The 25,905-nt window shown below is 39.1% G+C and overlaps 2 protein-coding genes across 6 annotated transcripts in view; both read left to right on the top strand.

The window, feature by feature from the left end:
• tgfb2 (transforming growth factor, beta 2) overlaps window positions 1-22,235 on the top strand; it is a 46,502-nt gene extending 24,267 nt beyond the window's left edge. The window contains exons 3-7 of the mRNA XM_082551048.1: window positions 10,833-10,965; window positions 11,056-11,168; window positions 12,810-12,982; window positions 14,246-14,399; window positions 14,514-22,235. Coding sequence (XP_082407174.1) covers window positions 10,833-10,965; window positions 11,056-11,168; window positions 12,810-12,982; window positions 14,246-14,399; window positions 14,514-14,672 — 732 coding nt within the window. The 3' untranslated portion in view covers window positions 14,673-22,235. The remainder of the gene's footprint in view (window positions 1-10,832; window positions 10,966-11,055; window positions 11,169-12,809; window positions 12,983-14,245; window positions 14,400-14,513) is intronic.
• Window positions 22,236-22,299: 64 nt separating this feature from the next.
• Window positions 22,300-25,905, top strand: part of cndp1 (carnosine dipeptidase 1) — a 45,915-nt gene continuing 42,309 nt past the window's right edge. For 3 of the 5 annotated variants that reach the window (XR_014279536.1, XR_014279537.1, XM_082551035.1), the window contains exons 1-2: window positions 22,300-23,309; window positions 23,596-23,706. Coding sequence is in view for 3 of the 5 variants with exons in the window: in XM_082551035.1 (XP_082407161.1) it covers window positions 23,596-23,706 (111 nt within the window). In the remaining 2 variants the exon portion in view is untranslated. Of the gene's footprint in view, window positions 23,310-23,595; window positions 23,707-24,866; window positions 24,947-25,905 lie in introns of those variants that run through there. The other 2 variants (XM_082551034.1, XM_082551036.1) reach the window with 2 other exon arrangements.

Genomic DNA, 25,905 nt, shown 5'->3' with positions numbered 1-25,905 from the left:
TCTCCCTTAGCACTAAAACCTTAGAAAAGTGCTTGTGTGAATGGGTGTAATTGAGTGAACGAACGAGTTGTATAAAGTGCTTTGAGTGCTCAGAGTAGAAAAGCGCTACATAAGAACCATTCCATTCACCATTTACAGAGTAAACCAGAGCCAATTACTCTGTCTTATCACCTTCACTGATGCATCCAACATCCAACTGCAGAGTCTGCAGAAAACTCCTGAAGATGGCAGGTCACTGTGCAGCTGCTGAAGTCTTATGGTGTAGAGGATGAAGAGAAAAGGGGAGTGGATGGTCCCTTGTGTTGAACATGCACATATTTTGGCCTTACTGTCAGGTATTCAAACAATCCAGGACACAAGGGGCATCCAGCTGCATCACTGTCAGCTTATCACCCAAGAGGGTCGGCCTGACGGTATTGAATGCAGGCCTGTAATCCTGAGGGCGACTTAATTTATGCTTCAATCTTAAATATGGTCAACATAACTCAATTAATGGGCTATGTACCAAAGGCATTTAAGCTGGTAGTAATTAAACCACCAATATACAGTACCAGGCCAATCTCCAACCTTCCTTTTATCTAAACAATTCTTAAATGAGTAGTTGTAAAACAGATGCCTGATGATCTGCAGAAGGAGGGTTTATTTAAAGAGTTTCAGAGCTCATGAAAGTACAGAAACACCTTTAATGAAATTTACAAAGAGATGTTCATATGACTTCTAACAGTGGACTCATCTTTGTGCTTGTCCTACAAGACCTTAGTGCAGCATTTGATACCGCTGACCATAATATTTTTGTCATGGTCCTGGGCCGTGTTGGCCCAGTATTCTTAGTTCTCTTGTATTTTTGTATTCAGTTCCCTGTTTAGGTTCTGTTTCCTGAGTTACCCTGTTATGTTGTTCCCTGTGTGCTTTCCCTTTGTGACTCTCACCCCCTGTGTGCCCCTCTATGTATTCATGAGCCCTTGTCCCCTTTCGTGTTTTATTCCATGTTTTCCCCAGCCCGTTATGTCTGTGTTTTCCCCGTGCTCTCTCCTCCTGTCTGAACCTCTGTACTTCCTGTTTGACTCTGCCTGTCTCCCGTCAGTGTTATGTTCACCCCGCCCTGTCTCGTTATGGTTATCTGTGTCAGCTGTGTTCCCCGTGTGTTCCCACTTTCCTCGTTAACCCTCTGTGTATTTCTGTCTGCGTCTCCCTCTGTTCGGCGTCGCGTTCTCCCTCATGTTGTGTGGATCTTCCTGTGTCTACCTGCGAGTGTTAGTTTACTTTTCCCCAGTTTAGTTTTGTATTTCCTGTGTTCAGCATTAAAGCTGTGTTTCTCGAGTTCATCCCCGTGTCTGTGAGTTTTGCATTTGGGTCCTCCTCCTGCTTGCCACACAGCGATCCATGACAATTTTATTATAACAATTAGAGCATGCTGTAGGATTTAACAGTAATGTTCTGCAGTGGTTTCTTCATACACTAAGGTTAATTATGGAGTTCCACAAGGTTCTGTGTTTGCACTAATTCTGTTTACATTATAGGTGCTTCAGTTAGGCAGTATCAAAAACATAGCATTTTCACTGCTATGCAGATGATGCCCACCATATATATTCATGCTGCCAAATTACACACATGTACAGCCTGATGCAGGGGTGTCAAACGTACAGCATGTGGGCCAAAACCAGCCTGCTGGATGAATTTTGAAATATAAAAACAAAAAATCATAAAAGACAGGAACTCAGAATTTGTAACAAAATGCCATTCCTAAATCGTCCACACGGATGTTAGTCAGAAGAGAGGGGAGCACTGTGTTAGTCAAAGGGGAGGAGCGCAATGTTTTAACTAGAAAAATTTGTATACCCTGCGAAAATGCTGTGTGGATGCCTCAACGCTGAAGATGTCTGCTGAAAAAGAGGTGAATCAGCATAATTTCTACTGAAAAGAGGTTTTTGCTGAAAACAGCTGAAAAAACTGGAATTTGTGCTGAAAATGGGTGAAGAAGCTAAAATCTGTGTTGAAAAGAGTTAAAAAAGTTCAACTGTGAACTGAAAGTATTGTTGCCAAAAGCGGGATTTGAACCCGGGCCTCCTGCCAAAAACAACCGAGAGAGCACAGACTTTACGCCTGTGGGTCCACCTCCCCTGCAGCGGCACTGCAGACCACGCCCTGCCACACACATCAAACACGTAAAATAAATATTTATGCACTTTTGCATTTACTTTTTATTTTTTGTTATTTTTACACAGTGTTCTGAATGATTAACAATGGTCTACAGCCAATCTTGTGTATTATTGGTTGTAAGATTCAGATAACTATTTAATAAAAGGTAAATATTTTATATGAGAGCAAGAAAGAAAAGTATATCTTTGTGTCCCCCTTTCCCTGTTAATGCCCTACCTGGTCCCCTGGCAAAGGCTTTGCTAGATCCGCCCCTTCACAGTTACCAGCTGTCAGCTACTTAGAAAAGGATCCTGGTGTTATTTGTCTCTCAGAAACAGTTTATAACTTCCCTTCAACTCATTCATGTCACCTAAAAGGTAAACCTGTTTCTCCATCACCTGTTCAGCTCTGATGATTCAGTAAGGACATCTCCTGGTTTCGACCAGCCCTTTTTTACAGCTGTGGCTCCAGCAAACATCAGCTGATACTAGAAATTAAAATCAAATGAATTCTAACAACAGCTGATCAAGCTTAAACGTGCTGCTGTTGTTTAGCGCAATAAACAAACGAGAGAAAAGCCGATCATTGATCAGTTTCATGATTGAAGTTTCAACAGGCGAGAGAATGACAGGGGAGGCTGTCATAAAGTTCAACATCAGTAACTTAGCGCGCACACAGCTGTATAGAAACTCCGTCATGCTAGCTAGCAGTAAGTGATTGTAAAAAGTCAGCACAACGAAAATAAACTACACCTAAACTCGGTTTATATCTGACCCAAATAGAGTGCAGTTCATAAGTTCTTACCTGAAATTCAGTTAACCTGACGCGCCGACCAGCAGCCGCCTGCTTCTCCTGCCTTCGGTTTCCCTTATCCACGATTGAGCTCCGTGTTAGCCACCACCGGTCAATCGGCGGCCGCCTTGCCGCCTCGCATGTGTCTTTCCCCGCATGCCCTTTCTGTCATACACCAGTGGCTAGCTGCCCTCTCTTGTAGCTCCGCGTTAGCCACCACCAAGCAACTCAGTTAATTTTTCCACATCGACCAGCATCTGGACAACCACCTTTCACTGTTTATACCATTACTAAAATGAATAAAGGAATCATCGGCCCATATATACGTAGACACAGACTATTTGTGAGCGATCGGGGGGTGAAATGAGTGTAAGCCGCCTCACTGAAAGCCAAGCCTGGGTGCTTTCGAGCGAAGCGGCGCTAGCCGGCTAGTAGCAACATTGTGAGAGAACTGTTGCTAATATGGGAAGTCTTGATAAAACGAGCAGATATTTGAAGTTTACAAAATTACATTCTCGCCTGAAAATATCTTAAATGTTTATTTTGTGACCTAGAAACACGAATAAGAGGAATATAAAAACGAGGTGGCAGCCGCCATTTTTTCACTCGGTAGAGGCGTGCTATGAATTGTGGGATATGGAGTTTTCCACCAAGCATACTCCCTTTCGCTTACCGTAACTATTCAATGGTTCGCGCAACCTTAAAAATGCCAATGGCTCCTGAAAGCAGCGATGCCGTGCGCGCCGTTGATATTGTCATCACTACGGTAATCCAAATAAGGGTAGACAGGCCGTACTACTCCTGACATACCACTAGAGAGAGCCAGCACACCACAAATGAAGTTTGAAATCTGTTTCTATGGGGCCAAAAGTTGAATCTTTCCCATTGGGCCTAGAAATGGGTCAAATTTGCACTAAAATCGAAATATTTAAAAAACTATAAAAGTCATAAACACCAAAAGTCATAGGATACTAGTCCAGATCCAGCCGCACAAAATGATATAACATATGTAACCCTTGTCTCAAAACTGGGTCAGATAAGCGCGGGAAAATTTGAACTGAAATATTAATATTTAAAAAACTATAAAAGTCATAAACACCAAAAGTCATAGCATACCATTCCAGATCCAGCCGCACAAAATGATATAACATATGTGAACCTTGTCTCAAAACTGTGGGGCGAGTTACGCGGCGAAATTTAGGCGGAAGATGGAGAATAATAGTAAGAACTAGAAAAATTTGCATTTCCTGCGAAAATGCTGTGTGGATGCCTTAACGCTGAAGATGTCTGCTGAAAAAAGCTGAAAAAGTTGCAAAAAGTTGTATGGCAGTGAAGAAACTGAGAATTCTGCTGAAAACAGGTGAAGAAGCAGAAAATTTTTGCTGAAAAGTGGTGAAAAGCAAAAAATTTTACTGAAAGGGTAAAGACAGAGAAATTTTTGCTGAAAAGTGGTGAAAAGAAAATGTTGCCCTGAGCAGGATTCGAACCTGGCCCACCAGTGTAAGTGTGCCTCTTGGCATAGGCACACTTAACAAAGTATAAAGAGAAACAGGAACTCAATAGTGTGGATGTCTTTGAGGCATCCACACAATTAGAGTAAAAGAAGCAGCAAGTCTGCCACTGTGAACAGCAGATGGTAGCAACACGACTTCTGCAAATTTGGTGTAGGCTACCTTATTCCCTACTCACCTTGACACCCTCATTAGCCAAAATGTTTTTGTCAAAAAGGAGAAAAGTGGATAATGGGGTGTAGGGTTTTCCAAGAGAAATACATGCTTCCTATTTATTCATACAGACCTGTGTGCTTTGAGTGTAATCAACAAGTGTGTCTGTGCCTAAGGAATATAATATTTATATAATATATTCACTATAAGACTCATCATGGTAGAAAATACAACATCTTGCGAGGACAACTGAGGAGAGAGGAAAAATGAATTGCTGGGGGGTCAATTATTACCCGGAGCCGAGAGGTCAGTGAAGCAGCAGTAAAAGCCACCTATGTAATTGTTAATGAAATAGCATTAACATCAAAGCCGTATTCCGACGGTGAGTTTGTTAAAAGATGCATGACCAAAGCTGCAGAACTCGTGTCCTGAGAAGAGACAAGCATTTGCCAACATTAGCCAACAGCTGTAGGATCTTGCATTTCTGGTGGATATTACAGAGCACTTGAATATTCTGAACAAAATGTTCCAAGGCTGCAAAAAAGTTGTCACACAGTTTTATGACAGCATACGTGCATTCAAATTGAAGCTGACTTGTGGGAGACACAGCTGTCAAGTGGTGACCCTGCACAATTCCCTTGCCTAAGAAAGGTATGTGCAACAGGCATTAATGGTGACATTAAACAGGATAAAGACAAGATTGCAGGATTGCTGTGTGAGTTTAAGAAACTGTTTCAAATTTTTGATGAACTCGAGACAGAATTTGCAGTTTTTCGCTTACCCTTCACACTCAAAACTTCTGATGTGCCTGTCGAAATCCAACGGTTGATTTGCAATGTAATTTAAAGGACAAGTTTGCCTCAATAGGTTTGGACACATTTTATCAATATCTTTTGCCAGGGTACCCAAAATTAACAGCCCTGGCTGCAAAAATGTTGTGCATGTTTGGGACAACCACCTTTGTGAAGAAGTTTTCTCAGTAATGAACATCAATAAAACAAAATTGCACTCAAGCCTAAGATTGACTGCTAGTCAAGACATGACACCTGATATTGATGCACATGTGCAAACTAAAAGATGCCAAGTTTCAGAAGCAAAAATAAAATAGCCCAGAAATGACTAACTCCTTTAAAATGTTGCTTCAGACACATATTACACTTAAAGAAAACAGTTCTGTGAAAATGAATTTTTGCTGTAGTTAAAAAATATTAAATTTAATGTAAGTCAACAGCTTCACTGCGAAAGAGTTTGGTTTGGTGGACTCCTATTGTTCATGCAATGCCATGAATTTTAAAGTACAATACTACATTTTCCATTTCCCAATGTTTTTGTCTTATAGTTATGTTTGTACTTGTGCAAACACTTACTTTAAGAAATCAGAGGTTGTTATTTGTTTTCATATGTTTTGTAAAAGGATATTTGATTAAACATGGAGGTTCTTTAATGTACTACTTCTTTGCAGGAAAAAAAACATGGACTTATTATTATTTATAGGTAATTATGTTATAATTGTACTGCTCCGGCTCTATGTGGCCCCTGAACCAAAATTAGTTGTTTTTTTTTGTTTGTTTGTTTTCCGCCTGTCCTGTTTGGTTCTTTTGCCATCAGAATTATTGTCTAAAGGCAAAGAAAGATGCCCAAACCAAAATGAGTTTGACACCTCTGGCTTAAAGACTTAGAGACCCTCATATCCTCTAATTTTCTGCTTCTAAATTCAAATAAAACTTAGGGTTAGTGTTGTATTGTCTACTTATTGTCCACTGATCTATAATCTATCTATAATTGAATATCATCTGCAAGGGATGTCCTTAAAGGTTGATAAAACATGCCCAAGGGGGAGCAAATATAATAAGAACAACAGAGGCCCCCAAACAGAACCTTGGGTTATACCAAAATGGACTGGATAAAGGGGAGATCTGTACTTTAAAAGTAGCTACAGAAAGGGATCTGTCATATAGGTATGAAGAGAACCACTCCAAGGCAGTTCCTGATACCCCAATCAAGCACCTCAGCCTGTTAAGCAGAATATGATGGTCAACTGTATCAAAAGCTGACGTAAGGTCCAACATGAGCAACATAGAACAGTTACTCTTGTCACTCTGCATCAAAATGTAATTTCATACTTTTAGAAGTGCTGTTTCAGTTGAATGTGACCTAAGAAAACCTGACTAAAAGTAGTCAGAGCAGCAGTTCAATGGTTGACCGCAACCTTCTCTAATACCTTAGCAGTAAATGGAAGCTTGGAGCTGGGTCTATAACTGCCAATGAGAGAAGGATCCAAGTTGTCTTTTTTCAAAAGTGGGTGGATGACAGCATTGAAATAAGTAGATAACTTACCACAGGCCAGGACACATTTAGAATATTGAGCAAACTGGAACAAATCCACTGCAAGACATTTTTGAACAAAGATGTACTGTAGGTGAAACATCCAGGGAGCAAGAAGAGTCTTTCATTGTACCAATAAGCTTCACTAGACCAAGATAACAGGCTGACTGGTGTGGGAACCATCAACACAGATGCTGAGGAAGAGATTATTTCTTACATTTTTGACCTTGTCAACAAAAAAGGAAAGAAAACACTGACACTCCTTATTTGACAATATAGGAGCAGTAAGTGTAGCAGGAGTAATGATGCCACTAATAATGCTGAATAACAACTTATTATTACATGTATCGAGGAGTGGCCCTAAGGGTACATCAACATTCACCATCTTACAATGCTGTGAATGCAGCCAAGTATAATAGGAATATATGTAAATTAATTTCTCTATAGACTTTCAATTTTTCTGCAGGAACACTTTAAACAGCGTATATAATCATGGACCTATGGTGAGGACTGTAAAACTGTTAATTAAGGCTGGCTGATAAAAGAGCCCCTCTCTTATCCCCTTTAGTAAAGGGGACCTTACTGCGGACCGAAGCAGCCAGCTTTATTTTTTACAATTATTATAGATGTTTTAAGGCTGTAAACCCCTCACTACACACTTTCTACACTTTTCTCAGACAGGCACGAACATTTTCACACTTTTCTCTCTTGCTTAAACACTCTCAAAGTTCAAACCTTCATAGAAAAATAAGTCCAGTATTAAAGAATGAAACCAAAGGCACCCGCAGGTGCCGTTGACGGTGCAAAGCGTTTTGTTGACATTGTTGTGTTCGTTGGGGAGAAAACTTACAAACATACAGTACAGCACTTCAGAGTCACACTGTTAGCGATCGAAGATTTATGTAAATTTGACAAACTGAACCCATTCTGTACTGTACAGGAGACACAGCACGAGATTAACTGACAATGGTCTACAGCCAATCAGGACCAGAGTTGGGCAGTAACGCAATACAAGTAACATGTTACTGTAATCTGATTACTTCTTTCAAGTAACGAGTAAAGTAAGGGATTACAAAAATGGTAATTAGATTACTGTTACTTTCCCATAACTAAAACCGTGATTTTTTTTTTGCGAGAGTGTCTCATGACAACGTAAGCGAGTGCAACGTTCGTGGCAACAGCTGTGTGCAGATGAACAATGGATAATATATATGAGTGCGGAAGAGAGTATGAGCGTTTAAAGCATGGAAGTACTGACCTTACTTTGAGTCTGATTCCGTAAAAAGAAAAACATTAGCGTCCGCTGTTTACTGTGTGGGGCAAACATCTGCCTGCTATACAGGTGAAAATAGAGCAACAGGACCGCTGAGTCTTTGATTTTATTTATTTTCTGCTGTGTTTCACTTGAATTTATTTGAAAGACTGAGTGTAAACCCCAAAATTTTTTTATTTTATGTGCTGGAATGTGCAGAAAATAGGTCTAAATGTTAAACAAATTTCTTCCTGTCAGAGAATGTTGCATATAATTAAATTTTTGCTTGATGCATAAAGTTAAAAAATTAAAACTAATAAAACCAAGCTTTAAAAAGAGACTTTTCCATTTGATTACATTTCATATGATGGATTATGCAGAAAAAGTAGAATTGGGCTGAAAGATGTATTGCTTTATTACCTATTCAGGTTGTAAATCGTGTTTTTAAAAAATAACTGAGTAACTAGGTAATTAATTACTTTTGAAAATAAGTAATCAGTAAAGTAACGGGATTACTTTTTGGGGAAGTAATCAGTAATTAGTTACTGATTACTTTTTTCAAGTAACTTGACCAACACTGATCAGGACACAGAACACAATGTGCTGTGAAAAAAAAAAGAAAAGAAAAAAAAGCATGCAAAATTGCACAAAAAAATCTGTGAAATAACAAAGCTGCAAAAGTTGAAATGCGTTATAGCGAGGGACCACTGTAGTGTGTTCTCTTCAGTGGCTGCCCGTTAAATCCAGAATTGAGTTTAAAATCCTTCTCTTCACGTTCAAGTTTTTGAATAATCAGGGCCCATTTCATCTTTAGGAATTCATAATACCTTATCTAGTCATTTCAGAGAGTGAATTATACTCAACAGAGCACTTTACTGTCAGACTGCTGGCTTACTTGTGGTTTCTGGGATAATTAAAAATTGAATAGGAGGCAGAGCCTTCAACTTTCAGTCCTCTGTAAGGTGGAACCAGCTCCCACCTTGGATTTTGGAGACAGACACCCTCTGTTTTTTTCAAGATTAGATTTAAAACCTTCCTTTTTTCAAGGATATAGTTAGCACTGGATCAGGTTACCTTGAATCCTCTCTTAATTATGTTGCTATAGGCCTTGGCTGCTTATTTATCCTGTATTAATAATTACAAATGAATCAAAATTGCTAAACAGTAAATCAAATTTGTTTAATAATTACATGCATTCAGGACTCAAAATAATGGCTGAAAACCTGTGTAGAAATTATATTAACATGACATCAAAATGGATAGTTTTATCTGACATAAAATGAAGTGATAATTCAGGTTGACATAATGTTTTTAAACCATAACTTTTAATTAGGGCCCGAGCACTAAAAGTGCGAAGGTTTGATATGCCCATTGTCAGGAATACGCAGAGCAATACCTAGTGGGAACAGGAAATGTCATGTCTTTCACTTTGATATACTGATTTTCACAGGTTCATGATGGCCACCTCAAAAGCGGTGAATATTAACATCCGTCCCTCATGATGCTTCAGTGAGAAAATTGTGAGTTTAAACTGAACGGCGCACCCTGGTGGCATGGCGGTTCACCGTGAAAGATGAAGTAGCTTTTGAGGGGCTTAGAAAGTTTAAAAAGTCTTGAAATTTTGCCCACACCTCTAATGTCGTGAAGGCTTTCTTGTTATGTGATCATTTCCATGGAATATTGCAAAATGGCTCCACAGTGCCCTCTATAAAATTTTAAAACATCAACCTCTGCTCTGTTTCATCTACGAGTCTGAAACCTGGGAAGCTTATGGAAGGATATCAAGATTTACAAAAAAGTATCTTGGAGCAATATCCCAAATCCAACAGGAAGTCAGCCATTTTAACATTAATGTGTAATTTTGGCGACATTTTCCCTTCTTTTCAGGTCTCGTACTTTGACGAACTCCTCCCAGGGATTTCATCAGATTGACTTGATCTCCAGTGCAGGGAATCTAAAGAGCTTTGTGATGTTAAATTGCAAAGCTTTTTACGTTCAAGGAAACGGGTGGTCACAACGGCATGGGGAGTTTCAATCACTTGCCAAAAAGCAGTAATCTGCTGTCACTAAGAAACACAATGTCCAACCTCTCCCAAACTTCATAGGCATGAGTCGAGAGTCAAGCTCGGAAATATTTGATATGCCATTCGTCAGTAATGGTTAGAGCACCACCTAGTGGGACGACTATACTCATCATTGAACGAGATGAAATTTTAGCTGGTGGTTCTACGCATGAATTCCATCAATGCTACATCAGATCGGACATGATGGGTGTAGGTGTTGGACATGGCTCGATGTGCCAGGGTGCGAGGGCCAACTTAACGCTGCTTGCAGCTTTAATTTTAACTATTTATGTCTTGAGGGTGTCTAATTCTAACAACCCTTAGCCCCACAGATGCCATCTGCAAACCTTTATAGATATACATAGGTCTAAAAAGACCTTTATAGGTAATTTTAGAAACCATTTACTAATATTTTTTGTAAATTGTTGGCCATGACTACAAGGCTACAAAATAATTTTATTTAAATTTTGGCACAGTTTTAGTATTAATACAGGTATTTTATCCATCTTTTGTATTGCTGTGTAAATTAGTACTATTGAACATTCAACATTTAATTAATCAGAACTTTGACTTCACATTCCTTTAATTTGTCAACAGATTTTAGGATATAAAGATGTGACATCCCCAACACAGCGGTATATTGACAGCAAGGTAATACGAACACAAACAGAGGGGGAGTGGTTATCCTTTGATGTTACAGAGGCAGTTAGTGAATGGCTAAACCACAGAGGTGAGTACATTCTGTCCCATCAGTATTGCCTTTTCCCAATTGTTTATGCTTTGTGTTAAATAACTTCTCATTACTTTTGTTTTTCCATAGACCGAAACAGTGGATTCAAGATCAGCCTGCACTGCCCATGCTGCACTTTTGTACCATCAAATAACTACATCATTCCTAATAAGAGTGAGGAGCTGGAGGCACGATTTGCAGGTTATTTGAAAAATGTTGCCTCAAGGCACTTTTATGTTGTAAGGTAGGGCTGCCACAAACGATTATTTTGATAGTCGACTAGTCACCGATTATTTTTGCGATTAGTCAACTAATCAGATCATCATCCATTGGACGTAAAACTACAGCTTATTGCACCAGCAGCATCTGCTCTTATATAACTATCATTAGCTTACAGCTTTAAGTGTTTAAGGTCTGTGCTAACTAAAAATAAAGACAAGATGATAGTTTATTAAATTTTAATGAAATTTGCAGATTGTTTCGGTGAAGTTTAATAAACTCCTTGCTATCTAAAATATAACAGGACACTGGAGTATATTCTGGAGCATCTCACACTTCTGATAATCAGTTGTCTGCTTGACGTTTATTCAGCTGTGTAAAAACTATAACTTTAATCTCAGACAAACTGATTTACTCAGGAACAAATAAAATACAAAAAAAAAAAAAAAAGCCAAACAATAACATTTTAAGTTATCTAAGTGACTCATATATATTTAACCTGAGGAGTGAAAGACGGCGGTGGGTTTGAAAACGATTTGCGGGGAGTCCGGTGTTCTCACGGCGCTAGTGAGCCTAGCCCCCGGCTCGCTAACGAGCTAGTGGGTAACAGATGTCTCCGAAAACGTCAGAGCGCTTTTGAAAATATGTGGTGTCTTGATAAACTGAGCAGATATTTGAGGTTTACACAGCTACATTCTCGCCTGAAAATATGTTAAAGGTTTATTTTGTGACCCAGAAAGAATAATAAGAGTAAAGTTAAAACTAACTAGCTGCCGCCATTGTTGGAAACTGCGCTGGGCCGCGCTATGAATTCTGGGACACAGCTGCTTCTTCTTCTTCTTCTTCTTCTTCGGGGTTTAACGGTAGCTGACATCCTTGTACATGCAATGCTGCCATCTTCTGTTTCAGTCCGTTATTACACTCTTAAATCCTGCCACTTATTCCTGCGTCTTTTGTGATCTTACAAAGCTTCAAACGACGCGTCGACTATTAAATCAGTCGTCGACGATTTTGATAGTCGACGTAATCGTGACTAGTCGACAAATCGTGGCAGCCCTATTGTAAGGTAGACCCTATAATAATAGTTCACACTAGAAAGCTGTTGTGGTTTGGCCCCCCAGTACAGCTTAGAATTAATCACCATCTACAACCCAGTCAGACCTCTCACATCATCAGGTTTAGATTTTTTAAATGATCCCAGAATCCGATCTCAGTCTGCTGAGGGTTATTTCAGTTACTGTTGTCCTGTTCTTTGGAACAAGCTGCCTGCTGACGTGAGATCAATTACATCTGTGCGTACATTCAATAACAGATTCAAAATCTTTTTATTCACACACATTAATTAATAGGTGTTGTCATTTTCTTTTGTGCTATTTAGCCATTTTCACTGTGTCAAGGCATTGCAAATCTATGCAGGTTTTGTGTTCTGTGTTAAGTAGAGTACATGCAGTCATTATTTCTGTCTGACCCCCTCTCCCTTTAACAGAAATTTCACCTTTCTATAAGCACTGGAGCTATGCTGATAATTTTACTCTGAATACTTTGATAATGTTTTTTTTGTAATGAACTTTTCTGTCATTACCAGCCCTTGCAGTGCTGCTTATTAATCTCTTATGTTTTCTGGTATCGACGACAACCTAATCCGTGGTCGTGACCTAAAGGTTTTTAGGAAGTGGCAGCACAGTGTTCGGGGTCCACATCTTCTCCTCATGTTGCTACCTTCATACCGCCTGGAGTCCCAGTCCCAACATAAGAACCATCGATCCAAGAGAGCTCTTGATGCTGCCTACTGCTCCAAGTACTTGTCTGAAAACCAAATTGCCAAATGCAAAGCAATAACAATGTCCCTATCTGTTGTGGAGATTTTCAGAAATGAGTCATCAAGTAAAAAGGGGCCAAGCAACACTAATAGCACTAGGCACTGCACAGAATTGGTTGTCATTAGGTACAAAGATATAGAATAACTGTTAACACTCTGACTTCTTGGCTAGAGCCCATAGTGATGTTAAAGGTGAGTGCGTGTTTTAACCCACAGCCCATCAACCACAGCCTAAACTTCAACAAGTAACAAAAGGCACTGATCATGTTCATGTTTCTAAAGTAGAATCACCGTGGTGATTGGTTTCAGTCTCTTTGTGCTTGTTTTCATCTTTGCTTTGAGTTCATAAGTGTAAAAGGAAAAATATTATGTGTATCCTCATTAGGATAGGGTTTTGTGTTGATGTGTTGGATTGTGCTCAGGTTTATATTGTTAACTGGTAATTATGTGACAATGCATTAATGTAACTATAGTGTAACAAATGAGTTTCATTGTTACTTTTGAGTGATGACCCCTACGCAAGCTATATTTTTCTTACCACTGTGCAATACTTCATAATGCCATGCAGTCCCTATTTTCAATAAGGAAACATCTTTACCTCCAGGTGAAGGGGAAAAAGTAGCAACAGTGTTGTAAGAAAAAAAGTCTGTACCAGTTCAAGTCCAACTGAAGAAACTGGAACAATTTTGTTAAACGAAGAAGCCAGGAAGAGCACAGCTTTCCAAAGTTTTTTCCAACAGAATGCTGACAATTTGAAAACAAACAAACAAACAAACAAACAAATAAAACAAGATTCTGGATATAGCTTTCCTTTTCTTCGTGAACTACGCTTGATGTACCCTTTCCTGGTGAATTAAAATGAAAAACTGTGCATTGGTTCAGTTCCCACAGTCCCTCTCTCTGGACAGCCAATGGGGCATACATACTAAGGCACTGATGCTTGGCAGCATGCAGAGAGTGTCAACAAGTTGACCACTAACTGGTATTGCAAACTGCTTTCAAAACAGGCTGAAAGCAGAAGTGAAAGGCAACACCCTGGACAACTTGTTGGCTGATCTGTTTAACTATGTATATTTATCTTTTCTGGTTCAGTGGTTGCCCACAATAAGTAAAGAATCTAATCTGAGCGCATCTTCACCTATCTTCATCTCTCCATCTGTGACTTTTTATAGACTGCACACACTAGTGACGAGAGGATTCCCACAGCTCTGTTATTCACTTTTCCACTTTATGTCTTTACAGAAATGTTCAGGATAACTGCTGCTTACGATCGCTCTACATTGATTTTAAGAGGGACCTGGGCTGGAGGTGGATCCATGAGCCCAAAGGCTATGAGGCCAACTTTTGTGCAGGGGCCTGTCCATATCTGTGGAGTGCAGACACCCAGCATTCCAAGGTACTGAATGAGGAAGTTTGAAAGGCTACACAGTAAACGTAAACATGAATGCAGTCGCACTGCACTGTAAATCATATTTTATTTTATGATATGGTTCTAATATGTATATTCCAGGTGTTAGGTCTGTATAACACCATCAACCCTGCAGCATCGGCATCCCCCTGCTGTGTCTCCCAAGACCTGGAGCCTCTCACTATCCTGTACTACATCGGCAAGACCCCCAAAATAGAACAGCTCTCAAATATGAAGGTCAAGTCCTGCAAGTGCAGCTAGAGGTCCTTAGAAAATACATACTCTTCTTTCATCCAGAGTGGAGTGAGTTAACGTACCGTCAAAGTGCCGCTGCACTCATTTACTAGCAATCCTACAGCAGTCGTTTCACACAGGCATGGCCAGGAATGGTGTATTAGAGAATAAAAGGAACAAGTCAATGTGAGTTCAATGCATATTCAACATACAGGACCAGAGCAGTTATAATACCAAAAACTTTAGTTCGATGCACTGTATGGACAAAAATGTTGGGCCTTCATGTAAATTCATGTGTGTTCAGTCTTGTTCCTGCAGGTGTTAATAAACATTCACCTAGCCATGAAGTCTGCCTTTAAAAGATCTGTAAAAGAATTGGTCATTCTAAAGAGCTCATTGACTGAGTATGGTACTATAATAAGATTTAAAGATTGCAACGAGTCATTTTGTTAAATTTTATTTGTCATAGATATGAAGTGATCAACTGTAAGCAGTTTTATCGCAAAGCGAAACAGCAACTCATCCAGGAAGTGAAAGACCGTGTAAAGTTACAACGGAGTTCTGAAGCATGTTGTACATAAAAGTCGCTAACGCTCTGTTGATTCAATAACTACAGAGTTAATTTATTATTTATACCAGAACTGCATACCAGAGCTGTCAGAAGCTTCATGTATAGGTAACCCATTACTTTTGTTCATATAGGAAGAATTGTATTTCTGTATTGACACAGGTTTGCAAGTAAAATGAGCTTGTGTGCTGTTCTCCTAATAAATGGTCAAAGAAGAATAATAGTTCTTAATAATATTTCTTAGTAAGGGTAATTTACACCATGAAGGCCTGCTCTCAAAAACTGATATAGATAAATCCAGCTACACAAACACTTAAAAGTTTTTTAGAAAATGTTTAGTGCCATCTTGTGTCAGTACAGAACATGTCACCTCGTTGGTTTGTTGGTTGCTGTTAACAGACTTGCACTGAACCAACCAACTCAGGTGAAAATAAGGACACTAAAACTAACCCTAACCCTTTTCTACTCTCCCGGAATACTCAAAGCGCTCTATACAACACGCCACATTGCATATTTGGCATGCAGACTGGGATCAAACCACCGACCTTCCGATCAGTAGATGCTCTACCTCCTGAGCTATAGCCACCCTACAGAGTAGGCAGCACAAAAGTGAACCCTTTAAATGAAATTTTAGTTTTAGCCTCCTCATATTCCACTGAGTTACTAGTTTGCTGAAATAAACGGAAGTCAAACAAACCAACCAACTCGGTGATGTAGCATTCTGTATCACAAGATGGTGCTAAACATGTTTAAAACAAGCACAAGTATCTTAAATCCAGCTACAAGGAGTGTTAAATCCATATCAGTTTTTGAGAGCAGGGCTCCATGGTGTAAATTAGCCTTTGTCCACTTTAATCCATCAGAAAAATAAATAATGAATAATTCACATAGTTTTTTTTTTCCCTCACCAATATGCAATACTGAAATATTTTCCTCAATAACAAAATTATCAAGTCTAGTATTTACAGTTAATTTTATTATTGAGTCTTCGTCATTGACTTTTTAGGAGTCTTGTTAAAATCCAGTGGCGTTTTAGATCATAACAAACTTTCCACCAGTTTTGTTTGTTTTTGGTTCACTACATGAGGCTAGAGATTTGCTTGTTTGTTTGTTTTTTAAATCATACACTTGCAGAGTTCTGAATTTAAAAAAACTGAAAAGTACTGTCATCTCCAATATCTTTTTGAAATGTTGTGGCGCTAAAGTGGCACACATTCAAAAAATCCAGGCCGATATAGTATTCAGTACCAAGTTATGTGAGAATACAGCAAACACTGGAAATGTAAGTGATATGTGTATATATGTGAAATAAGTCCTTGAAAAAACAGATCTACTCAGACCTACCTAACACTTTGCTTTCAACCTTCAGCAGATATCAAAGGCACAATATCACATTCTTATACATCATTATTTATTTTATTCCTTAAGAATTATTCTTTATTTTTGCATTTTCTGATTCTGTACAGTAAAACATTGCAGTAAGATGTCCTGCAACCTTGCAGTGTTGACATATATTATCTACTCCATTTTGTAGTTTATATAATACACACGCACAACTTTTATTAAGCCGCCATAAGAGAGAATAAGATGTTGCATTAGAATTGTAAAGGCTATTTTGATTTATTATGGCAATAGTATTAATTTTATAGCTTCCCATTTATATTATAAAACACTTTTTTAAGGGGTAAGAAAAACAGTGTTGTATGTAATAACTTTTAATTGCTAAATTGGCATACTTTGTTAACAGTTTTAAGCAGTAATGGAGCAATAGTCTCCTTCCAGAATTTCTTATGAAAATTATTAGTTTTGTTTGTTTGGATGAACTGGCAACTGGCCCTTTTAAATAGCCCAGTGTAACAGATGCCATAACACGTTTAAGTAAAAAGCTTAGATTCTGAATCATTACAACCCCGAGTCTGCTGTCTGTGTTGTTTAAAAACGAAAATACATGTTTATTTATGATGTTCAGATTTCTGAAACAGAAAATTCTGTAAATGTGTAATGGCAATGAATAAAATGTGTTTTCATCATTAACAGGTTACTTGCTGAAATTAGTTTACAATGTGAGGTCACATCCTATGTATAATTGTGACAGTAATACTGTACGGTATTAGTGACAATAATACATACAGTAAAACTGTTGACAACAGAAATATTTCTGACTTTATGAATAACAACAATACTACTAATAATAATAATAGTAATATTTTTTAAATTATTATCATTAGTATTATTATTATTATTATTATTATTATCATAGCAATTTTAAAGATATAATTCTTTGCGTCAGTTCAGCAGTGTGTGAATGGGTGAATGGCTGAATGTGTAAAGCGCTTTGGGGTCCTTAGGGACTAGTAAAGTGCTATACAAATACAGGCCATTTACCATTTACCATTCAGCAATTTGAGGTAGGTTGGGATAGAGAGAATATAAAACATGGATATTAATGAAATAAAATCAAATTCAAACAATCTTATTGAGCTGAGTACTGCACTTCAATGGAATGGAAAAATGGAAACAAATGTGAAAAAAAGGCCTGCTGCTCAGCTCAATGAAATATCCAGTTATTAGTGCTTAAAATTAAAATTAAATTAAGATTGTTGAAATATGCAACCCTAAGCTCCACCACATTTTATATTATAATGGGGAAAACTAAAGATTATCCAGAGGCCATCCAATTCATTTTCATTTACATAGCACCAAATAACAACAATAGTCTGCTGGTGGTGCTTTACATTGAGGGTTACCATGGTAAATGATTCTTATATAGCGCTTTTCTGCTCTCCCGGAGTACTCAAAGCAATCAATACAACATACCACTTTCACCCAAGTTCCTTGTACCATGTAAGGTACAAGGTACAAGGAACTTCCTGTTTTTCAGTCTGGCTGAGCACTTAGTTTATGAGTCAAAAGCGGCCTTGCTTTACAAACCTTCATTATTAAAGTACATAAAACAATATAATAAACAAAATAAGCACTAAGGATATATTAATTACATGACACTACATGTTAAAGAAAAAGCTGCTGTGACAAAGAAAAGAATCTGTCAAGCACAACTCTTTGGAATTTAAATTGTAAGAAATAAATGTGTAAAATTACACAAGAAGTTCTGGTAGCTCGTTGCCCAGACTGTCCATTTTGTTGTTTTAGTTTGGGTTTTTTTTAACTGTAGTCATAAAAAATAGAATTATATAGCAGAAAGTGGGAAAAAAAACTTTTCTTTTTTTCACAAAGTAAGAGAGGTTTTATTAGAGACATAGCTAAAAGGTTTTGCAAAATTTTGCATAAATTGTGATTTTCTTTTGGTATTGAATAGCAGAAATTAGGCTTTGCCAGATGTAATTTTTTGGGGGGAGGAAAAAAAAGCGGTATACAGCGGCCGACAGCGCTGTATACAACGCTAGACTGGTGTCTAATAAGCAAGTAAATAAGGCAGAAAATAGAGAAACGCACTGAGAGATAGAGCTGTGCGATTTTATTATCTGCATACTTACCGTGAACCCTTTACATTGTTCTTCATTTTGTCAGTAGTAATATAGGTGCTCTTGTTTAGCAGGCAAAAAAAGAGCACCTATATTACTTCTTTTGCCATTGTTCTATTATGTATTTTTGTTCTATTGTTAAGTGTCCTTGGGTGTCTTAAAAGGCACTTTATAAATAAATAAATATGTCTGTGAAGGTTCTCAGTCATCCGGGTCATCGTAGTCTAAGGAGTTTGGAAAGAGGAAAAGCGTCTGGACTTCTTTAAGTTGCTTGAACACGTTTCACCTCTCATCCGAGAAGCTTCTTCAGTTCTAATGGTCAAATGGTGGAGAGTCCCAGATTTAGGACACCCAGTGGGAGACAAGAGGGACAAAGGGAAGGTGCACCGTGGTCCTAAACACAACAGATTACCACACAAAGATTACTACTCTCCTCAGTGACAACAATACCTACGAAGCCTTAAAGCGAGACCCCACAAGCAGCTACAAAAAGAAAGTTATAGCTTGCCTTCAAGACCTTGAAAGGGACAAAATCATTGACCGCCTTACATATCACCGCCTTTACCCAGGGGATGCCATACCCTGCATTTACGGACTTCCTAAGATCCACAAAGAAGGTGTCCCACTCAGACCCATTGTAGGTGGCATAAACTCAGCCACTTACAACATCTCGAAACACCTTGCTACCATCCTAGCACCTCTTATGGGGAACACCCCACATCACATCAAGAACTCCACCGACTTCATCGACAAGGTCTAGAAACTTACCCTGGACCCAGATGAAACCATGGTGTCCTTTGATGTAGTCTCCCTCTTCACTTGCATACCCACCACGGAGGCCGTGGAGACTGTCAGAAAACGACAACAAGAAGACAGCTCCTTGGAGGACAGGACCAACTTCACACCCGATCAGATTTGCACACTGTTACCCTCTGCCTCACCACTACATATTTCAAATACAACAAGGGTTTCTACAGACAAAAACAAGGCTGCGCCATGGGCTCCCCGTGTCACCTATTGTAGCCAACCTTTACATGGAGGAAGTGGAAAGGAAGGCTCTTGGCTCTTTCAAAGGAAGAGTAACCAGCCACTGGTACAGATATGTAGACGACACCTGGGTCAAAATCAAAACACAAGAAGTGGAATCCTTCACTGCGCACATTAACGCTGTGGATAAAAACATCAAGTTCACCAGGGAAGACACAAAGGACGACTGTTTGCCTTTCCTGGACTGCGCTGTGCACATCGAAGAGAATGGCAACCTCAACATTGAAGTTTACCGGAAGCCCACACACATGGACCAGTACCTCCTCTTTGACTCCCATCACCCTCTGGAACTCAAACTTGGAGTAATTAGGGGCGATTGTGGCTCAAGAGTTGGGAGTTCGCCTTGTAATCGGAAGGTTGCCGGTTCGAGCCCCGGCTCGGACAGTCTCGGTCGTTGTGTCCTTGGGCAAGACACTTCACCCGTTGCCTACTGGTGGTGGTCAGAGGGCCCGGTGGCGCCAGTGTCCGGCAGCCTCGCCTCTGTCAGTGCGCCCCAGGGTGGCTGTGGCTACAATGTAGCTTGCCATCACCAGTGTGTGAATGTGTGTGTGAATGGGTGGATGACTGGATATGTAAAGCGCTTTGGGGTCCTTAGGGACTAGTAAAGCGCTATATAAATACAGGCCATTTTAATTAGGACCCTACACCACCGGGCAGAACATGTTCCCTCTGAGCCTGAAGGGAAAAAGAAGGAACACACACATATAAAGGAAGCACTTAAAACATGCGGCTATCCTAATTGGGCGTTTATAAAGTCAGCAAAGAGGCACAGAAAAGAAGATCAGACACCAGCGAGGGAGGATAAGAAAGACAGACGCAACAACATTGCCATCCCCTATGTAGCCGGTGTATCAGAGAAACTCAGGAGGGTTCTCTCCAAGCATGACATCCCAGTGTATTTCAGACCCAGCAACACGCTCAGACAGAAACTGGTTCACCCGAAAGACAAAACGCCAAAACACAGACTTAACAATGTGGCGTATGCTGTACAGTGCAGCGAGGAATGCCCAGACCTCTACATCGGAGAGACCAAACAGCCACTTCACAAGCGCATGGCACAACATAGAAGAGCCACCTCCACGGGACAAGACTCAGCTGTCCATCTGGATCTAAAGGACAAAGGTCACTCTTTCGAGGATGCCAATGTTCACAATTTGGACAGAGAGGACAGATGGTTTGAAAGAGGAGTGAAAGAAGCCATCTATGTCCACTGTGAGCGACCATCTTTGAACAGAGGCGGTGGTTTATGACACCAACTGTCTGCCATCTATAATCCAGTTTTGAGATCCCTTCCCAGACGCCTTAAGGCCCACTCACATCCTGGGTCATCTGACCTCAGGAAATCACATGATAGGGTGGGGCCAGGTTTCACAATGAGCTCACCCGAAACCCTGGCTGATTGTGACCCACACCCACTTTCGCACCTTGGCTCATGTGATTAGGTAGAGGATCACCAGCGTGTCCTAAATCTGGGACTCTCCACCATTTGACTCTTAGAACTGAAGAAGCTTCTCAGATGAGAGGTGAAACATCTTCAAGCAACTTAAAGAAGTCCAGACGCTTTTCTTTCCAAGCTCCTTAGACTACGATGACCTGGAGAATCTTCACAGACATTTAGACATGCTCAGTGTTTTATGAAAAGCCACGATAGCAGAACAGGTACTTACTAAAAAAGCTATGCATGCTTTACGCTATGTTGTGATTAATACAAAATGTAAATAACTGAGTTTGGATATCTGAGGGGTTATTTAAAAAATTATTAGTTCTCTTTATGCATTTTATAGTGAGCTTAGAGCATACCGCCCTGAGCACACCCAATTTTGTCTGATCTCAAACGGAAAGCAGACAGTCAATCTTCAAGCTGGCAGGAGTTAAACATACTTAAAAACACATCACTTGACTGTCTTAGGTAATTATAGGCCAATCTCTAACCTTCCTTTTCCTTCCAAATTTGTCAGACAAGGAGACTTCTTTCATGTCTCTTAGGAGAGAGAGTATTGACAAGAGTATTGACAATTTAGTGATCGTAGATCAAACATAAATTTGATTTAACTTACTTATTGTTTCTCACATTATTGTGGGTGAAGTTTGGCCCACTCATCTTTATGATGTTGCTTCAGTTCAGATCAGTTGAGGTTTGCTGGCATTTAATTCGGCTCTCTCCTGACACAGCATTTCAGTCAGGTTGAGGTTTGACTGGGCTACTGTAACACATTGATTCTTTTCGTTTTCAGTCATTCTGTTGTAGATTTATTGATGTGCTTGGGTTGTTTTCCTGATGTATGACACAGTTTTAGTCTGTGAAACAGATGGTGTTACATTTGACTCTACATTACTGTGGTATACAAAGGAGTTGGTTGACAGAATGGCTGTACAGATCCTGTGGGGGCAAAACAAGCCCAACAAGCTGTGTTAATGTGTCATATTCTTTTTAAAGAGAACAGGCTTTCTCCTGGTAACCCATTGAATAAACCATAAAATATAATTAAGAGATGTAGGTCCTGGGTTTTTTGCTTTTTCTCTGATCGTTTTTCTCTGTCTTGAATCCTTTTCACTTGTGAGTAATCTATCTTGAATTTAAAAGTGAATTGAATTTCTCAGTGTAGAATTAGATAGTTCACATTTTTTCGATATGACCTTTTCCACAATGATGGGAAAAATTACTAATCTAAGGTCACTGGTAATGTCTTTCCTTGTTGGTATAGTGTTTACTGAGTGCTCCACATCAGCAAACTGCCAAAACTTTCTTCGATGAGCAGTTAAACCAAGTGCATAGCAGCAGCTTCTACATACCCTCTTAATTCCTATGCAAGCAGTAGGAGTCTGCTTAGTTTAGGGCTACATTAAAAAAAACTTCTTTTTGACATGACTGTATCAGCTCATTGTGGAAAATAAGAAAGACCATAAGAGCATTAATGAATATAAGTAAACAAAGTAAGAACTAAGAAGTTGGCAGCTGTCTTTGGCTTTCTTAAACACCCCCCCCCCCCCGTACATTTTTATTTCAGTGTAACAACTCCTGAGTCTCTTTTCCTGTCTCACACTGAGGCACACAAAGAGAAACAGGATGTTGTGAGCGAGGACAATTTATCCAATGAACAGGAGGTGGTGACGGGATTAAATATGTTCAGACAATCCCAGCTTAGGTTAATAATGTCAGGTAGAAATGGCTGACATTAAGTTAACCACAGTGGGACACCAGGCTAATATGGAACAACAAAAGCTTTGCTGAGCTCTGCTTTTGTCCTCACAGCTGGGTTTGCTTGGAGATTCCAAAACACAAACAACTGGACTTTCACATGCTCCTTTGTTCCCGCTGACCCTGCATTCCTAAGGTCCACTCTTCGCCCACAGGTACACATACTTGGAGTCAAATCAATAGATCAGAGTTTAATTCCTGCACTTTTCAGCAGAAAAAAAAAATCACTTTGTCAGCTGTCCTGGCTTTATGTCAAGAAATGTTTCACTGCTTGACCCTGGGGCTCGGTATAAAAATCAAGTCAACAGCACAGGACCACAGTCTGCGAGCCTGAGGAAACTATCTTACACATTTCCAGCAGAGAAAAGGTAAGACACAAGTTAGCGGACAGTAACTTTCAGAATGCTTGTAGGTGAATTTTATATCAAACTAAATTAAAACATGCATGATTTCAGGATACAGTCCTCCCATTCAGCTTATATTCTAAACTGATGGGGAGATTAACAAAAATGTGACAAAAATTTAAAATAGGAAAGTTTTAATCTGTTGTGTTTTGGCTGTGGGAGCTTTCGGAGTACACACATCTAGTGTAATAAAGTAATAATCTTTTTGTGTGTGTGGTTTTGCTGATTTTGTTTCTGACTCTTGTAACAGATGAACCCTCAAGTCCTGCCTTCCATCCTGCTGCTCATTTCTGCTGCCCATGCTTTCCAGTACACGGAGCTAGCGCAGTATGTTGACAGCCACCAGGACGAATATGTGGAGGTACAAATATCTGCTCCTTACTCTAGCAGCACTGAACTCTGAATGCTAGAACTGTTGTAATCTATGCCGTTAGGTGTATTGGGTTTAGACAATTTACTTTAATATCTGAGCTTGTGAGTCAAACAAAATCTCAATCATCATCAATAATGACCCTAGTGCCAGCCCTAATCCTAAACCCTACACAGATTCAAAATATATGAGTTTTGGTTTTATTAAATTATTCTGTCAAGTCGTCAAGGTTTATTGTCATTTCGTATGGTATCTACAAAAATACACAGACTGAAATTAAATGATTATTGCAGCCTATATACTGCAATAATCAGTAAAAAATAAAAGTACTGTATAACAATCAGCTTGCCGAGATACTCAGCAAACTCAAGTGTAAAACAATCACACTCATTCCGCTAGCAGCGGTAAGCTCAGAGAGGGATTCAGTTAGATCAGCTAAGTGTTTTTATGAGGAGAATGGTGTATGTGTGTGCCTGTCACAGTCCATTTGTTGGTCTTGCAGTGTGGCTTCTGTCTGTCAGTGTGTCATACAGTTTGACAACCTTAAAGACCTTGGCCAAAAATGGCCTCCATCCCCAGTTCATGCAAATGCATAAATGTATCAATATTATCTTCAAACCAAAATGTAATTATTTTTATTTAAAACAACAACAACAACAAAAACACCACCAATCGGCTGAACTGACCCTCTAGTGTATATGTATATATATATATATATATATATATATATATATATATATATATATATATATATATATATATATATATACATATAATGCATGTAGCTGCATATTTGGCAGCTACATGGATTATTTCAACTAACTTAATTTCTGTGGAGACTAGGACTTACAAACTGCATGTACACAGTCTCCAATCAAATGTAATAATTAGCGTAACTAATAATAACAATCGTGGAAAGCAATCTATGTTGTTACAAAATTCTCCCATTGATCTCAATAGAGCATACTTATAGTTCCATATTTCACTCTAGACCATTATTAGACAAGAAGAAAGAATATAATTTAATACCAATAGATAGGCCATTAGAATAAGACACCAAATAAGAAATAAAAGTAAGGCTAAGCGTGCTGTATATAATCACAAACTACAAAAGAATCTGCATGTGATATAAGTGTGACTCCTTGAAGATTGTCGGGGCTGAGGTCAAAAGTACACTGTAATGATTCTGGATCACTTTCTTTACTCGGCATCAACACGGAAAGACAGTAAGGTGAGGTGTTGACTCTGAAGTAACAACCACAACTTTTACCTGTACAATATCAGCTGTTGTTGAGAAAAATAATAATACTCTGACTACTTGAATATGAAAGCAGTTATTCCAACTAAAGAGACATTAAAATGTATTTTTGTCAAAATTTTGACAAAATTTAAAACAAAAACATCAAATAAAGGCTCAGGAGTTAGAAAAAAAATGGGGTAGAGTTAGGGCTGCTCAATTAATCGAATTTTAATCTCGATTACGATCTGGGCTTTCAACGATCATTAAAAATGACTGAGCTGATTATTAGCCCCTCCCTTGTGCTTTACTCTCGCGCTGCTCCGTGTGGCAAATCGAGCGCACCTCTCTGCATTTCGAACACGTCACAACAATTAAGAGCAGTGGTCCCCAACCTTTTTTGCGCCACGGACCAGTTTATGCCCAACAATATTTTCATGGACCGGCCTTTAAGGTGTCGCGGATAAATACAACAAAATAAAACTTGTACTGGTACCGAAAAAAAGAAAATTTATTCATAACACACGTGAAAAGACCAAGGAAAACCGAGTAAACGATAAAAACGATAACAAAATAACGCTGAAAACCGATAAAAACCCTGAAAACTATACATTTCACACCTGAGCCTCAACTCTCGCGGCCCGGTACCAAACGACTCACGTACCGGTCCGAGGCCCGGGGGTTGGGGACCGCTGATTAAGAGGACCCGAGGGAAGCTCGGAAAGCTAAGCAGAAGTTATTTGGAGAGGAGAGTGACTGCCGTTGGTTGAAAAGAGAGGTAAAAAAAACTTCAGTGGTGTGGAAACATTATGGGTTCGCGGAGTCAGACGTGGATCAAGTAGACATAGTGTGTAAACTTTCATTTATTTTTTATATTGCAAACATTTGCACTGTTATCAGTATTTGCACACTATTTTATATTATTTTTTGACAATCTTTAAAGTCATTATTCA

Source organism: Aulonocara stuartgranti (genome assembly GCF_965226115.1).
Source record: "Aulonocara stuartgranti genome assembly, chromosome: 11".
Classification (NCBI taxonomy): Eukaryota; Metazoa; Chordata; class Actinopteri; order Cichliformes; family Cichlidae; genus Aulonocara; species Aulonocara stuartgranti.
Note: the sequence above shows the minus strand (reverse complement) of the source record. Positions and strands in the feature narration are given on the sequence as shown.